Source organism: Octodon degus, unplaced genomic scaffold (assembly GCF_000260255.1).
Source record: "Octodon degus isolate 3935 unplaced genomic scaffold, OctDeg1.0 scaffold00185, whole genome shotgun sequence".
Classification (NCBI taxonomy): domain Eukaryota; kingdom Metazoa; phylum Chordata; class Mammalia; order Rodentia; family Octodontidae; genus Octodon; species Octodon degus.
The window spans coordinates 3522441-3539412 of NW_004524761.1; the positions used below are offsets into that span (position 1 = coordinate 3522441).

Below are 16972 nucleotides of genomic sequence, written 5' to 3' on the forward strand. Positions count from 1 at the left end.
CACCTACTTAGAACAAGCTTAGCAAAAAGCACAGGGACCGCGGCTCAATCCCCCAGCACCACATGCCAGCCAGCCCCGCCCCCTGGTGGGCTGAGCTGGACACACACACACACACACACACACACACACATAAATAAATAAAATTTAAAAAAAAAAAAACATTAAACAATCACCTCAGACTTTCTTTTTTTTATTATTTCTTTTTTTTTTTTTTCTGGCAAAAAAAAAGAGCCTGTTTTGAGGGGCCCTGAGGCAACTTTCTCCAATCACTTGGTGTTTAAATTAGGGTTCAGATAAAACTAGGGTTTAATTGGGGTGAATTGGGAGGGGGTACAGGGTAAAGGGTGTGCTTGCTTCCTTTCCTAGATGGGCACCCTACTCCAGGTGGCCAGGCCACTTTGGGAAGCTGCGAGTACCCACAGCCTGTGGTCATTGCCTAGTGAAAAGGCAAGTGGAATGAGGGCTTTGCCCAGGCTCCTGCCAGCCCTGTGGTCACAGGATAGCAGCGATCAAGTGAGCGCTTCCAGACACCAGATCAGCGTGTCGTACGTGGGCCAGGCCCAAAGCTCACTCATGGGCAGTCCAGGGTGTCCCAGGTTGTTATGGGAGTATCCCGGCGTCCACCTTGGGAGAAGGGCCCTGGCACAGCTGAGTGTCCTTTGGCCCACAGGCCTTCCTCGAGACCACCCGGAGAGCTACCACTCCTTCATGTGGAACAATTTCTTCAAACACATTGACATCCACCCAGAAAATACCCACATCCTAGATGGGAATGCAGCTGACCTGCAGGCCGAGTGTGATGCCTTTGAGGAGAAGATCAAGGCTGCTGGCGGGATTGAGCTGTTTGTTGGAGGTGAGCTTGGTACATGTGCGGGGCTGGGCCAGGCGGCTGGAATTGCCTGAGAGACAAGCCTGTCTCCACACATTCCTGTCTATGCTAGTGACACTGGGGTCATCTACCACGTCAATAGTGGGAACCTTGGAACCCTCAGGCTCTACTGCTCAGGAACTACTGTGATGTAGGACACTCCCTCTTTCTGCACTGTGACACCTGGTCCATGCACAGTGCCTGGTCTGAAGGCCTGTTAGATCAGCCTTGTGGCTTATATAAACATTTATGATTATAGAATCCTCTAGTTCCAGAAGGTTCCCTATAGCCTCTGCTGTTGATAACCAGCTGAACCCCAGAATAGTCATGACTCATTAAGGCCAGTTCCCCAGGAGTACTGAGAAGAGGGCAGAGACCTAGGTGTCTACATATCTGCCTATTGCCCCCTTGCAAGTCACCCACTGGGGTGCGAAACTGGACTGCCTTTTACTGTCCTAGATCTTACGTCTATAAGAGCAGGGGAGCAGGAGCTTGATGTACTGAGTTTCTAAACTTGGCAGTTCTGGGGCTGGGGAGATGGCTCAGTGGAATAAGCACGTCCCTGGCAAGTGCAAGGCCCTGAGTTCAATCCCCAGTTCCTCCAAAATAATAATAATAATAATATAATAATAAATAAATAAATAAATAAACTTGGCATCCCCTACTGAGGTGCTGTGTTGTATTCATTACAACTCAGTTCCAGCAGCAGGACCCCAAGTACAGCAAGAGAGACCGACCGGTGAAGACTGACCAGTTACGCTGTCCCATAATCCAAGGAGGCAGAAGCTGTGTGGATTGCCTCTTGCTGAGCTTTTGGAAGCTGGTAGCAAGTTGCAATGTCTGTCTGTTCCTCGGTGCTGAAGACATGCCTACCATGTGAAAAGGCATATAGCTTTCAAGGGTATTTTTTCAGGCTCTAGTTAGGGAAGGAGAGATTGTCGATTCTTGACATTTTGGATCCCCAGGACTCACAGGGCTGTCCTGGCTGTCTCTTTCTGCAGGCATCGGGCCTGATGGACACATTGCCTTCAATGAGCCCGGCTCCAGTCTGGTGTCCAGGACCCGTGTGAAAACGCTGGCCATGGACACCATCCTGGCCAATGCTAGGTTTTTTGATGGTGATCTTGCCAAGGTGCCCACCATGGCCCTGACAGTGGGTGTGGGCACTGTCATGGAGGCTAGAGAGGTAAGCGCCCAAGGGGTCTGCCAGCTTTGTGGGGGGTTGGAGGGCTCGTTTGTTAATTTTACCTGTACAGGTATTACCTGAACACAAACAAGGTAAGATCATTGACTATGGTGAGTTAATTTGTTTTTTAAAAATGTATAACTGTAAAAGACACATTGCCATTAGTATCCCTCAGAGTGCTTGCCCTTACTCCAGGCACACTTCCCCGTAGCCCTTGCTGTGCTCTGAGCCAGTTCTGGAGGGCTCCTTTCATCAGTGTCTTCTGTTGCGCTGTTGAGGCTACCTGCATGTTTTGAGTGGATTCCAAATATTTACCTTGCATGGTTGTTAGGATGTTGGGGAAGAACCAGAAGTCACACAGTATCAGATCCAGTGGATAAGGAGCACGGGCATGCACCTTATGTCCTTACCAGCTGGGCTTTCCTTGATTGACACTTGGTACCAGCATTTCCTGTGTCATCTCCCCTCATGTCTAGCTATGGATTTTTACTTCATGTTTTGCAGTACTGGGGAGAAAACCCAAGGTTTTAGGAGTTATGGGCAAGTACTCTACCACTAAACTACTGCTTACCCTCTGAAAACATTTTTTTTTTTTTTGTGGAACCAAGGATCAAACTCAGGCCCTTGAGCTTGCCAGGGAAGCGCTTATTCCACTGAGCCATCTCCCCGGCCCCTGAAAACATTCTTATTAAAGATGAAGATGTTATAAGTAAGGCTAAAATTCCAGCTAGTCCTAGTTCCCTCTCTCCCTTTGGAGGTAACCATTACACCAAGTGTGAGGTGTATCCTTTGAGCATTTTTTCCCTGTCTTTTGCTGACTGACTATGCACTTCAGGCTGCTTAGCCTCTGCTTATGTTTCCTTTTTATGCATCTCCTGGCAGGAACAGCCCAGCACCACAGATGTGGAAATACGAATTTGGACCTTCCTAGGTGATAGGTGTTTTTCAGGTGAACAGCACAGCAGAGAAACAGGCAGAAAGAAAAAGGGAATGGGGCTTTATTTTCTTTGAGGACACAGAGAGAATTTGGGGAGGTCAAGGAATTTTCTGAACTAGACAAAGGGAGGTTGAGGCTTTAAGGCCTTTTGCCAGGGGTAGAGTTTGGAGGGGATGTTCAGATATACCTGAGGGAGCTGACTGGGGGTCTTCCCTGAGGCGGCAGGAAGGGTGAAAGGAAATTATGTCCTGGGCTAAGGTGGAGAAGGGGGAGGTGGTCCTGGGAGCATAGGCCTTTGTGTTAAGGGCATCGGCCATATTAGATGGCCACCACAATGATTTTAACAATTCACACTAGAGCCCAAACCTATCACTAGGCACCAAGGACCCTTTTGGTCACTGTTTGAAGGGACACTCCTGCAACCCAGGGATGCTGTGGTTTAGACTTGTGCTCAAGGCTAATAAATGTGGTGAGGCATAAATGAAATAGAAGTGTTTAGCTGAATATGGTGGGGTGTCGCTGTAATGCCAGCACTTGGGAGACAGGGCCAAGATGCCTACAAGTTCAAGGCTAGCCCGGGCAGCTTAGTGAGACCCTATCTCAAAGTAAAAATTAAAAGGCTTGAAAGAGAGAAAGGGGAATAAAAATGACACACACACAATATTTTTATGTATCAGTTACCCAAGGTGAATGTAATCACTATATATCACAAACATATACTCATAAAAACTTTTTTAAAAACCACAATCAGCTGGGTGTAGTAGCACATGCCTATAGTTCCAGCACTTGGGAGGCTGAGGCAGGAGGATTTTGGTAAATTCAAGGCCAGTCTAAACTACCTAGCAAGACCATGTCTCAAAATCATAATCCTAACCATAACCAAATAATTACTGAGCAGCCAGACTCTCAGAGTTCATCATGTTCAGAGAGCCCTGGCCAGGGAGATAGCGCAGAAGCATAAACAAGACTGCCTGGCAAGCGCAAGGTCTGGAGTTCGATCCCTGGTACCAAATAAATACTCCTGCTTTCTGCATTTCAAGCTGGATGAGCAAATGAGCATTCAGTGAATGCCCTTTTAGTAAGGTATGTCATGGGGTAGAAGGTGGTAGAGAAACTGCTCCTATGGCCACCTTTCCCCTTCCTAAATTGCTAACCCAGGTACCATTCATAAAGGGCTGGAGATGTGTGAAAACCCTTGGTTTAGTCCCCAGAACTGAAGGCCAACAAATAAAGAGCATCTTAAACTGAACTAGAGCCAGCCAAATAGCTCAGTGGATTAAAGAGCCTGCAAGCAGGCGCGGGGGCCAGGGGTACAATCCCGGACCTGCCATGCCAGGCCTACCCCCAGGGCATGCTGAGCTGGCAGTTGAGACTAGACATGGTGGCACGCCCCTATAATCCCAGCTCTTGGGAGGCTGTAAACAGGAGGATCACTATGAGTCTGATCTAGTAGTGAGACCCTGAACATCCTGTAGACCCTTCCCTAAAAAATAAAAAAAAAGAGCATCTTAAGATTGGGTATTGTTTAGTTAGGTTCTGTGTTAGAAGGTGAAGACCATGTGTGTGTGTGTGTGTGTGTGTGTGTGTGTGTGGTTCCAGTGTCCTTATTTTCATAAGAATCTTAGCAGTATTTTCTTTTCTGAGGTGTAGTAAATGGGAAGTAGCTACAGACACGGAGCCTCCAGTTTCTTTGCCTGGATCTGCAAACCAGCATCTCATCAGGGAGAAGTTCCCCTTTTATGAAGTGAACTCTTGGGCTGGGGAGGCGCTTGCTTCGCATGTGAGAGCCCTTGGGCTCCATCTCAGGTGCCACAAACATGTTTTTCAAAGGGTGAATTTTTGTGAAATGCTTTCTGCATCAGTCTCCAAGAGGGTTCACCCTGTTTGCCGCTTGGGAGCAGAGCCCAGGTCCCCAGGTCTGTGCGCGTTCCTCATGATCATCTGGGACAGGAGCTCAGGAAACCATTCACGAGTGGGCTGAGTTGCTGAAGGGTGCAGCAGTCGATCACTCTGGGCCTCGGTGCTCTCATCTTTTAAGAAGGGAGTACTGAGCACAAGTGAATTAAAAGGAAATCCGCATGCTGAATTGTCCTAATCTGCACCTGCCCAGCACTCTCCCAGTCCTCCATATTTTAACTGTTAAGTGGAGTCTGTCTATGCCTTTAGTTTCTTATGTAAACAAAAAGCTTGTTTTATGTAGTAAAAGGGACCAGATTAAAGGACAGCCTGTCTGGGATTCAGGAGCCTCACAGGTAACTCCCACCACTGCCTCCAACATGGGGTCCTGTCACAGACCGAGAAGTCAGCTAGCTGTGCCGTGGGAGGTGCGGGCCTTTGCTGCCGAGCCTTCACATCAAAGTTACCTGGAGGGACCCTTACACAGTAGTGAGGAACACAAGCGCTGAGGCTAAAATCGACCTGGAGAAGGCTGCTGGAGTCCCATTTCCTTATCCTAAGCTGTGGGGGAAACAGTGCCCTCTCTCCCGGGCTGTGTGATGGCGTGCGGGCACTGAGCAGGGCACCTTGCCGCCACTGCTGACAATGTGGCACTAAGCAGCCACCTGCGCCAGCAGCTGCTGTGGCTGGCCAAGAACCTGGGTGCAGCCTGCTCAGCCATGGCTTGCTGTCTGCCTCGCAGGTGATGATCCTCATCACAGGCGCTCACAAGGCCTTTGCTCTGTACAAGGCCATCGAGGAGGGCGTGAACCACATGTGGACGGTGTCTGCCTTCCAGCAGCACCCACGCACCGTGTTTGTGTGCGATGAGGATGCCACCTTGGAGCTGAAAGTGAAGACCGTCAAGTACTTCAAAGGTGAGGGGTCGGGCAGGCATGTGTGGCCCTACTCACCGCGCTGGGAGTAAAGAGTGGACATGGCAGTCGACACCCATGACTTTAATAATAATCAACTACTGCCTCACAATAGTGTCCTTTCTCATATCTATGATAGCAGGGGTCCATTTTTGGAGGTGTTTGCTCTGAGGAGGCCAGAAAGTGCAGGCAGAGTTGTATCCAAGGGCTGTGTTGGTCTCCATGCAATGACACTGTGTCTTGGGGTATCTTTGCCCTCAAGGTGAGGCCTGAACAAGCACTCATGGGAGAATCTTTTATTTCTTTCACTTTAAAAGGATACCCACTGGCACAGCCTGTAATTCCAGCACTTGGGAGGCTGAGGTAGGAGGATCATTGTGAGTTCAAGACCAGCCTGGGCTACAAAGTGAACTAACTCAAGGCCAGCCTGAACTGTTGTACATGGGCTGACAGTGAAGAAATTCTGCAGCAGCTGAGAATGACATATTCTTTTCCTGCTTTTAAGAGTGTTTAAAGTTATCTGGTGATCACAGAGCAAAGAGCTAAATGTCAGTTCTAGGATAAGGCTTGAGAGGTTCTGGGTATTACTATTAAATGGTCAAATGCTTCTATCTGCATTAACTATGCTTTGTTTTTTGTTTTTATAGGTTTGATGCTTGTCCATAACAAGTTGGTGGACCCCCTGTACAGTATGAAAGAAGTTGAGAAAAGCCAGTCTTCTAAGAAACCATACAGTGACTAGTCTGTGAGGGACTCAGATCAGGCACCTCACAGAAACAGACGGGTCTTTCTGGAAATTGTCTTTAGCAGACAAGCACGTCTTTCTTTAATCTAGTATGGTCACTGAAGTTGAGCGGGTGTTCCAGTACAAGGCTGGAAGCCTAGTCATGCAGTTTAGCAATAGGGAGAATGTCTTATAACTCAGAAAAAAATCTCTGAAAAGTGTACTCCATTATTTTGATGTGTGCCACACCCAAGTTAGGGCTCTTCGCTTTCTGTTCCACCTCAGCCATTGTTCACAGGCACCACACACTCCCACCAAGAACACCTGCCCTTAGGGGCACTTAGTCTCCAGTGGGTGGGGACCAGTGGCGTGTGCATTTGGAGAGACTGCAGAGTTCCACTTGCACAGACCTGCCCTTTGTCTGATGATCCCTGTTCCAGAGTAAAGAACAAACTCTTCTCCTACCTGAATTACCTCTGAGGAACAAGGGAGCAGCATCTCTGGTCAGTAACGGGTACTGTGGAAAGAAAAGTCGCACAGGGAACGGTACTAAGGGGCAGTTTTTCCTGCTCTCCAGCTGGTCCTTCTGTGAACTGCCAGCATGGTGTGTGGGACTAGAGGTGATTTTTGTGGGCGAACCCAAGCTCCGCAGGCCCAGCCACAACAAATTTCTCTCTCATAGGGACCTTTTCCTATTGGAGCCCTGCATTTTTGTTTGAAGGTCCCTTAGGCGCTCATCAGTAAGGAAGGGGGAGCATCAGAGCTTGCCGGTCTCAGCGGGCCCGGCCACAGAGGCAGGCTGGCCAGCAGCTGGCTGTTAGTCACGGCATACAGTGTAGTGCTTTGTTCTCTTGCCTCCCTAAGAGTTGAGTGCCAAGACACATGCCAGGTGCTTCTGCTGTTTCCCCACTTCAGATACCCTGGGCCCATAAGCCACTCAGGCTCTTGCCGCCGCTGTTTTCAGGATTCCGGGAAACACAGCCCTTGGGTTTGTCCTGCGGCCTCCTTCCCAGAGGGGCGGCTGCTCTGCTGCCTTTAGGCTCTGAAGCCCTCCCTGACAGCCTGCTGGCTCTGGTTCCCCGTGTCTGTGCCTAGTGGAAGCTACTGCTGCCTGTTTCTAGAAAGATTTCTCCAAGCCCGGCTCAGGCCTCAGAGCTGAGTTTGCTACCAGCATTTCGTGTTTAGCTTTCACACGTGATTGTGCGGCCGTTCTGTGTTAAGTTAATGGGCCCGTGGATCAGTGGACTTGTTTACAATGTGATCTTTTCTATTAAAGCCAGTATTTTCAAATGAAGGGTGTCATTCGTGGATCTCCACCCCCAAAGTTCAGAAGGTTGTCCTTTGAAGTTTTGATTCCAAATTTTAGATATTTTGGAAGCAGCAGGTGAGGAAGCTCCACAGTTGGTCTTCCCACGCATTTACAGCAAGGTCTCAAGCTAGCAGTAAGGAGCCACTGTCTGTAGATAACAACTGTCAGTGTAAGAAGATTTATAAATATAATGAAGTACCCGTGTGACAAAGGTAGCAATAAACAGATGAGCATAAATTGTGTTCTACTTGAGATCTTAACAGGAATACAGCTGTTTAAAAAAAGAAAGGGGCTGGTGAGATGGCTCAGTGGTCTAAAGCACCTACTTAGAACAAACTTAGCAAAGCACAGGGACCGCGGTTCAAACCCCCAGCACCACATGCCAGCCAGCTGCGCCCCCTGGTGGGCTGAGCTGGCCACACACACACACACACACACACACACACACAAATAAAAAGGCAATAAAGTGTGGTGGTGCACACTTGTAATCCAGTACTTGGGAGGCTGAGGCAAGAGGTCTTCTGGGAATTCAAGGCTAGCCTGGCTCCAAAATGAGTTAAAGGTCAGCCTAAAGTATATAGTGAGACTTTGTCCCAAAAGAAAAAAAAAAAAAAAAAAAGGGCAAGGGTTGGAGAGAAAGCTCGGTGGTTTTTCTGACATTTATGAGACCCTGGGTTAGATCCCTACCACCGTCATAACTGCAAGGTACAGGAAATGTATTCTCTGTGTTCTTTTGTTATGAAAATGTTGGTTACAAAATTATTTTGTAATGAAACGTCTTATGTCCGTATCACCAGTAAGAGCTACAACTAAAGTGAAAGAAAGGATTTAATTTTTACCATGTTGTGAAAGTATAATTTACATACCAACAATTCACCATGGTAAATACGGTGATTGGAAGTGTATGGACCTGTGCAGTGCCTCACCAGGATCCATTTCTGTCCTTTCAGAAAAGTACATCTTACCCCAGCCCTAGTGGCTACCGATTTGCTTTGTGGCTACAGATTTACCTTTACTGTGTGTATGTGCACGTATGCACTCGTGCTGAAGACTGAACACAGGGCCTTGTACTGTTTTTTAATTAATCTTTTTTTTTTAATTTTAGGGAAGGGTCTACAGGGTATTCAGAGTTTTACTACTAGATCGGACTTGTAGTGATCCACCTGTTTACAGCCCCCCAAGAGCTGGGATTACAGGTGTGTGCCACCACTCCTGGCAGGGCCTTGTATAGCCTCGGCCTCCACAGGGCATGTCAAACAAATGGAATCACGACATCTTTTGGGTCCAGCCTTCCTTCGTACAGTGCTGGAGGTGAAGCAGGGTCTTGCACTTGCTAGGGAGGTACTGTAGCAGACCTGTGATCCCAGCCCAAGCGCATTCTTGATGTTCATCAGCACACATAGCAGTAATCCACTGCTGCTTACTGCTGGTTAGTGTTCCCTTCTGTCTATATGGCACAATTTATCAAGTCAGGATCTTTAAATTTAAAGTAGGTAAAGAAGAAAGCTGTATGAGAATGTTTGTGTGTATCCCCAGGCCAATGTGGGCCTCTAGGACTAAGCAGGTTACTTTGGAGGGGAGTTGTTTATGTTTAGGGGCAGGGATCTTGGTGGGCCTGGAATGCCTTCGTGTGTGTGTGTGTGTGTGTGTGTGTGTGTGTGTGTGTGTGAATGTGTGTTTATTTTAGAGGCAGGGTTTCACTATGCAACTCAGGCTGGCCTTGAGCTCACTGTGTACCCCAGGCTGGTCTTGAACTTGTAATAGTCTTCCTGCCTCAGACTCCTCTGAGTGCTGGGATTACAGGTGTGTACCACCACACCTGGCCAAGCCTACAATATCTTGTTGCCAGAAAAATCAGGGCACTTACAAAAATGTCTGAGACCCTAGAGAGAGGACAAAGCAGCCTGTTAAATGGGGTCCCACTGAACAGGTTGTGAGCTCTGATAAAAGAGGAAATATTAAATATAGCTAATAGGTTAAATCTGTAAAACAGCAGGTCTGATACTCAGGGGGAAAAGGTATGCATATTCAGGAAGAGCAGATATAGTATATTTAGTTTCATTACACATAATGCACAGCAGCACCGTAGACATAATGTGGTGTTGCTAGTTACAGGGGCACATACCTGTAACCTCAGCTACTTGGAGGATGAATCAGCAGGACTGCAAGTTGGAGGCCAGCCTGGGCAGCTCAGTGAACCTTTCTCAAAAGATACAATCGAATGTAGCTCAGTGCTCCCAAGTATCTGCAATGGCTGTGATGGGGAGGCTGTCACCCTGTGTCATGTGTATCTGCTCATAAAGCCTGGTCCACTGTTCCCCCTCTGCTCATGTACTTCCTCAGGTCTCTCTATTCAACACAAGCTAACAGCCACCTCTCCTGAGCCTTCAGGATACAGCTGCACTCCCTAACTCCACATCCTCCCTGCCCTGCTCCGCGCTTGCAGAACCACTGACCATCTCACGGGTATTCTGTTTGCCATTAAAAATGCTCCCCATGACAGCAAGCTCTGTTAATTACTGCTTTAGCCAGGCCTGACAACGCTGCCCCATACACCACCGTTAGCTGAACTTCAGCCTACAGTTCTCCCTAAGAATAGTGCTCATACTCAAGAGTGAAGACTGAATCAATGGCCAGTTGGCCTGAGAGCTCATTTTGCAAATTTGATGCCCTTTCTCCAGGAAGGAGAATCCTTACCACCAGGAGGTGCTAGTGAAGCATGGCAAGTTTGTGGCAGCCCCGCTCTCGCCCTGCCCCCTTCTGGTCACCTGCCCCCTGGCTGAATCCTCTACCTGACACCAGGTCCATCCTCTCCTGCCTCCTGAGGACACTGCCAGCAAGACACCCCTCTCACCTGCAGCCTCATAGTCCTCAGCTTTGTTTCCTTTCCTGATAGTCTCATTTCTCTGATCTCCTTTTATTCAACAATTTAGGGTTACTTACATTCGAATTCTAATTGCTCCCCTTCCACTCTTCTGTGGTATTTACATTACACATTATGGGCCCCTTGTACCTCGAGTTTTTGCTTCCACTCTCACATGGTTTGTATTTACTGTCCCTACAAGACCTCATGTGCTCCTGGTGGGACTTCAGGGAGGTGACATGGGGGTGTGGTATTCATCAGTGGGTTAACTTTGCTAATGAGTTAACACCTAAATGTAATGTCAGGAGGTGGAACAGGTCAGGTGATCAAGTCCCTGGGGTGTGGCCTGGAAGGGGTTATCTTCCTCACCAGCTTCTCCCTTCCTCTCTACTCCTCCTGTCCCCCAGGTCCCTTCCCCAAGTCATCATGTAAGCCAAAATAAATAGCCACTTCTCCTTTAAATTGACAGGTATTTTGTTCCAGTGATGAGAAAGTAACTCAAAGGGATGCTGACTCCAGCGAATGGGCTCCTTGTTGTGACTGAGTTTGACCTTAGGGTTCAGATGTCTTTGCAACAGGTTAAAGGAACAGCTTGGAAGGGGTTTGGTGATGCTGGCTGCAGAAGTCCTTGGATGCAGCAGCTGATTCTGGTCAGAGGGCACCCGACCAGGATGCTTCTAGAAGTGGAGATGGTAAGGACCAGGTTCAGGAAATTTCAGTTGAGAACAAAGACAAAGACCCCCCCCCCCCCATTGGCAGTTGGGCTGCAGGCCATCTGTTATGCTCTGGCAGGATATTTGTCTGTATTTTGCTCCTGTCCTGAGACTTTGTGGGAGACTGAGATTAAGAGCAGTGGTGTAATTAATCTGGCAGAGGAAATTTCAAGGAAGCCTAATGCTGAGGCACTGGTATGAATACTTCTAATGAATTGCAAACAGGGCAGCTGAATAATTTTAAGTTTCACCAGAAAGGGAGTTTCTCTAAAATTGAGTCCCACAAATTGGAGCTGGGAACAATGGCTTGATCGCCGAAAAGATAACATTAAATAGAAGTAAAGCTTTAAAAAAAAATGAAAATAATTTTTAAAAAGCCAAGTAACCTGGTTTAGGAAAATAGGAAAAATGGCTCAAGAGCCTGTGAGGAAAGAAGGTCCCACCCTCTGGGGTGTAAAAGCGAAACTGCTTTAAGAGCCCCTGGGCACTGTGTTGGAGAAGGGTCTCCAAGAAATTGATTTCACAGCCACCCAGACACTTAGAGGCCCCAGTAGCCATGATGCAAAAGGGTCAAACAGTTGCTGGAGCCCTAGGTAGACGTAATGTCATCCAGTAGTTTTAAAGATTTGCAGAATGCAAAATTTGTGAGGAGAGGAAGGCTTCATTTCACCCAGACTTCAGAAGCCTGGGGAGGCCAGGGAGTGTGCCCCTATGAGGCCACTGTGTAAAGCTGTGTCTTAATTACTTTTCTCATTGCTAGGACAAAATACCCGACACCCAAAATTAAGGAAGGTAAGGTTTATTTAGCTCATAGTTAGTGGAGGTTTCAGACCATACTTGGCTGGCTCCAAGGCAGAGGGGCACATGGCAGAGGGCAGCTGCTCATGGTGGCCGAAAACATCAAAAAGCAAAGGCAGGAGCAGCAGTTGGGCTTCTAGCAAGCCTCTCTCCCTGTCTTACATTGTATTCAGGTTATCCACCCCAGGGCAGGTGTAGCATTCACACCCGTAATCCCAGCATTGGATCATGAATTAAAAACTCTAGAAGCCTGCCCCAAAGACTTCATGAGGCTTTGCAGAGACAACTAGACATAAACCATAACAGACAGTAAAGCCAGAAGTGCAGTAGAGACCACAGGAAGTTGGAGAGCTAGCTATGTGACACAGTGGAGGAAAGCCACAGGAGTAAAAAGCCTGTCCAAGAGAAAATCAGGACTGTGCTGTAGGGCAGGGCCACCTAGGCCCTTTGCAGGTCACGCCTCACCACAGCCTGGGCCAGGTGCTGTGCATGGAGCTACAGGATTATCTGCTCTGCTGGATTTAGGTCTTGCTTTGGTCCCATTGGTTTCTGTCCCCCTATTTCTCCTTTTTAAGTGGGAATATGTGTTCTGTGCCTTTGTATGCCAATAGAGCTTAACTTTCTTTTGATTCTTTCTTTTGATAAGAGTATGTCTGAGCAGACTGGACTTGGACTTTTCCACAGTGCTGAAACTTAGGACTCAGGCAGCTCTAAAAGATGGACTGCATACATTTTGCATAAAGGGGTGCATGTGAATCTTTGGGTGGCCAGGGATAGAATGTTATGATTATCTCTAGATGTCCCCTCAAAGCCTCAGGCATTCATAGGTCATACTTGGGGGGGGGTAACTGGAGCATGGGCGGGCGACATCTAAATGGGATGTGGGGAGGAGGAGCTGGCTGGAGGATGGGGGTTAGTGGAAGTGTGGCCTGAAGGGTCTCCGTCCCGCCCCAGCTGCTCTTATGCTGATTGCCCCGTGCCACGACATATGTAGCATCTCTGCCTTGCCCATGCGCTCTGAGGCCCAGTCTTGGAGCCAACTGACTATGGACTGGAGCCACTATAAGCTGTGGGCCCAAATAAACCTGCCCTTCAAGTTGTGGGTGTAGGGTGTTGTCTCAGGGATGAGAAAGTGACTGACATACTCCTTTTTCAAAACTTTCCATTTCAATTTGCTCAGTGCTATTGACAGTCTTGACGTTAGTGAGTCGTAGGAGGATCCTAGCTGAATCCAAGCTGTGACTCACTGAAGGTATTTGTTTCTATATTTTTAAAAATTCTTCCAACATTTTAGTCTCTGGCTTATGTTACCTATTTGATTTTTGTTTTCGGGGGCAGGGATTGCTATTTTGTTCAGCCTTGAACTCCTGAAGGTCCTCCTGCCTCAGCCTCTTGCTGGGATTCCAGGCACGCCCCACCAGGCCCTCAAAGTTGTTCACTTGTTCCATCAGAAACCTGAGCACATTAATTACAGTTATTAAGTTCTCAGTCCAGTGTACCACTCCAAGATCTGTGTGACATCTGAGTCTGGTTCTGATGCTTGCTTTGTTTATATTTTTCTCCCTTTTCTTATGCTTTTTTACAAAATTGGAAGCAGCACATGATGTGGTAGGGTAAAAGGAACTGAGGTAAGAGGTCTTTAGTGTGAGGTTAACAGGCTGCATTTGCTACAGCTGTAGGCGCCTCAGAGGCTTCAGTTTCCATTTCCTTGCTTCGTTATACCTGTTGGCAGTAGATTTTTTTTTTTCCAGTACCAGGGATTGAACTCAGGGCCTTGAGCTTGCCAGGCAAGTGCTTATTCTACGGAGCTATCTCCCCGCCCCTGGCAGTAGGTTTCACTAGCCACTTCTTCAAGTCTCGCCCTTGCAATTCACTGTCTTTCCACAGCCCTGCTGATGGGACAGTGTCTCAGAGGGAACAGCGTTCTAGCAAATCTCTGCTGTCTTGTCTTCCTTCCTCAGATAGTGTCTTTTTCCCTGCTCTTGAGATAGTAAGGCCAGAGGGGCTTGAGCCATCCCACTGCCTTTGCCCTTGTTCAGAGAAGGCCTTAGCAAAGTACTTTCCCTAGGGCAAGGAAAACTGCTCCGTCCATCTGCATGACTACCTTTCCTCTCCTCTGCCGGAAGCACAAGGTGTTTTTTGGTGAAGTCTTCACAGTGAGAACAAAGCAGGGCTCCTAGAAGTAAAGCCTATGAAAATGTGACTTCAGGGCACCTTGGCCTAGGTCCTAGCTTTTGTCACGCAGGTCTACTCTCATTCCCCAGAAATTATTTAAGTTCCAGTCACTTGTTCCAGCAGCTGCTGCCTTAATTAGCTGACGTGTATCTTCCTATCCCTTTAGTTTTTGTGGCAGAGGTTTACCCATCTGAAGACATAAGGAAAGCCCTCGTGCTGGGCATGGCAGTACATGCCTGCTGTCCTACACGTAGGAAGCTGAGTTGGGGTTGCTGTGACAGAGATCGGCCTGGCCTACACAGTGAATTCAAGGCCAGCCAGGACTGCACAGTGGGAGTCTGTCTCAAAAAAAGTGGGGAGGGGAGAGCAGGAAGAGGAGTAGAGCTGATTTTCAGTTCTGCTTTCCTGTTAGGAGGACACTCCATGCTTTCTCAAACGTTCCAGATTCTCACCTGTCCTCCACTCAAACAGCACTTGTCTAAGTTCCTGAGGACTTTAGTGCTGACTGCTCAGTGACAGCGAGGGCTCCTGTTGGGGCTGTGCGCAGCACCTGACAGCTGGGTGCACCTTCCATGCCATTCTGTCTCCATTGATTCTCCTTCCTCTCCTTGACCTCAGCGCTTGGGGGACCCAGGGCTCAGTCCTTGCACCTTTCTCTGTAGACAGCTCACTCCCTTGGTGGTCTTTCATCTCATGGCTTGATGCATCGTCTTCCACACTTGTGTCTAGCCTGTGTCACTGACTGCGTACCTAACATCTCTCCTGGGAAAACCAGAATTTCAAGCTGTCCACAGCTAAATTCCTGATCTGCACCTGCACACCTGGACTGCGGCTTCTCCCATCACTATTACTCATGTAGAAACACCAAGGAAGCAACTTTGATGCCTCGCCTTCTTTTATAACACATACAATCTCTATGTAAAGCCTTAAAAAATAAAAAATAATAAAGCCTGTTAGCCTTATCTTCAGGGTAAGCACAGGATCTAACAAATTCCTAAGATTCCAGCTGCACAAGCCACCTGATTTCTCACCTGAGTTGCTACAAAAGGCCTCAGTGGTTTGTCTCTGCCCTTGCTCAACCCTCAAATGGAAGTCAGAACCTACCCCTTCTCTGGCAAGGGCCCTCTAGGCTCTTCAGCTCAGAAGCTCAGAGTGGAGCCACCATTCGCGCAGGCCCTGCAGTCTGCCTTGCTCCCGGCTCCCACCCCATCTCACTGTTCTCCTCCCTCAGCCGAGTGCAGCCCTCACTTGCTACCATGCTAAACCTGGAGTCCTCTGACATGTTCCGCCTCACAGGCCTAGGCCCTGGCTGTCCCTCTTGCCTGGAATACTTCCTCCCAAGGTAATTGCAAGGATCACTTCCAAACTGCCAAGCCTTTGTCCAAGTGCTGTCTCATTTTTTTTTTTTTCTTCCAGAACTGGGAATTGAACTCAGGTCCTTGCGCTTGCCAGGGAAGTGCTTATTCTACTGAGCCGTCTTCCTGGCCCCAAGTGCTGTCTTAAAGCTTTCTCACAGCCTGCTGGTGCAGATCTATAATCTTAACATTCTGGAAAGCTTAAGACTGCAAGGATTGGGGGCCTGGCCCTAGCTCAGTTCTTTAAGTGGCTGCTTCCACAAAGCTGTCAGCTTCAGGTTGCTGTAATTCGATCCCCACAACACTCCAGCCAGCCAAACCTGCCCTGAAAGTATTCGGAGCAAAAAAAAAAAAAATACTGCAAGGATTGAGGACTGCAAGATTGACAGCTAGTGAGACTGTACCTTGAAATAGAAGAAAAAATGGGCTGGACATATAGTTTGGTATGGGTGTCCCTGGGTTCAATTCCTAGTACCATAAAAATAAGTGGATAAATTTCATTTGGTTTTTTGAGACAGGGTCTCACTATGTAGTTCAAGTTGCCTTAAATTTACAGTGATCTTCCTGCCTTAGCCTCTCGAGTGCTGAGATTACAGGTGTGTGCTACTGCACCTGGCTTGTGTAAATTTTTTTTGGTACTAGACTCGAACTCAGGACCTTGTGCCTGCCAGGCAGGCACTTGTGCCACTGAGTTATCACCCCAACCTGGCTTGTGGAAATTCTTTTAAGGAAGTGAACAGGCTGCAAAAAATGGAACAGGGTCGGGAACAAGACACACAATTACTTTAAAAATGTATGTGGCTTAAAAAAAAAGGGGGGGGGAGCTAGGGAGATAGCTCAGTAGAATAAGTGCTTGCCTGACAAGTACAAGGTCCTGAGTTCAATCCCCAGTACTGAAGAAAAAAAAAAAAAAAAAAAAGAATAAAAATGTATGTGGCTTTATGTTGTATACTTCTTTTATTTTTATACGGAAGGGGGAAAAAGATCCAAGTTAGAAAAAAAAAAAGCTTGGGGCTGGTGAGATGGCTCAGTGGTCTAAAGCACCTACTTGACAGAACAAGCTAAGCTAAGCAAAACACAGGGACCACGGTTCAATCCCCCAGCACCACGTCAGCCAGCCCCACCCCCTGGTGGGCTGAGCTGGCCACACACACACTAAATAAATAAATAAATATTTTTTAAAAAGAAAAAGAAAGCTTGCTGACTTTTTACCTAGCAACTTTGGAATGAGCAG

The 16972-nt window shown here is 47.8% G+C and overlaps 1 protein-coding gene across 1 annotated transcript in view; it reads left to right on the plus strand.

Moving 5' to 3' along the window:
- Nucleotides 1-7815, plus strand: part of Gnpda1 (glucosamine-6-phosphate deaminase 1) — a 17103-nt gene extending 9288 nt beyond the window's left edge. Inside the window, exons 4-7 of the mRNA XM_004643850.3 lie at nt 671-853; nt 1870-2054; nt 5630-5804; nt 6449-7815. Of these exons, the coding sequence (XP_004643907.1) occupies nt 671-853; nt 1870-2054; nt 5630-5804; nt 6449-6543 (638 nt within the window). The 3' untranslated portion in view covers nt 6544-7815. The remainder of the gene's footprint in view (nt 1-670; nt 854-1869; nt 2055-5629; nt 5805-6448) is intronic.
- The last annotated feature ends 9157 nt before the right edge of the window (nt 7816-16972 follow it).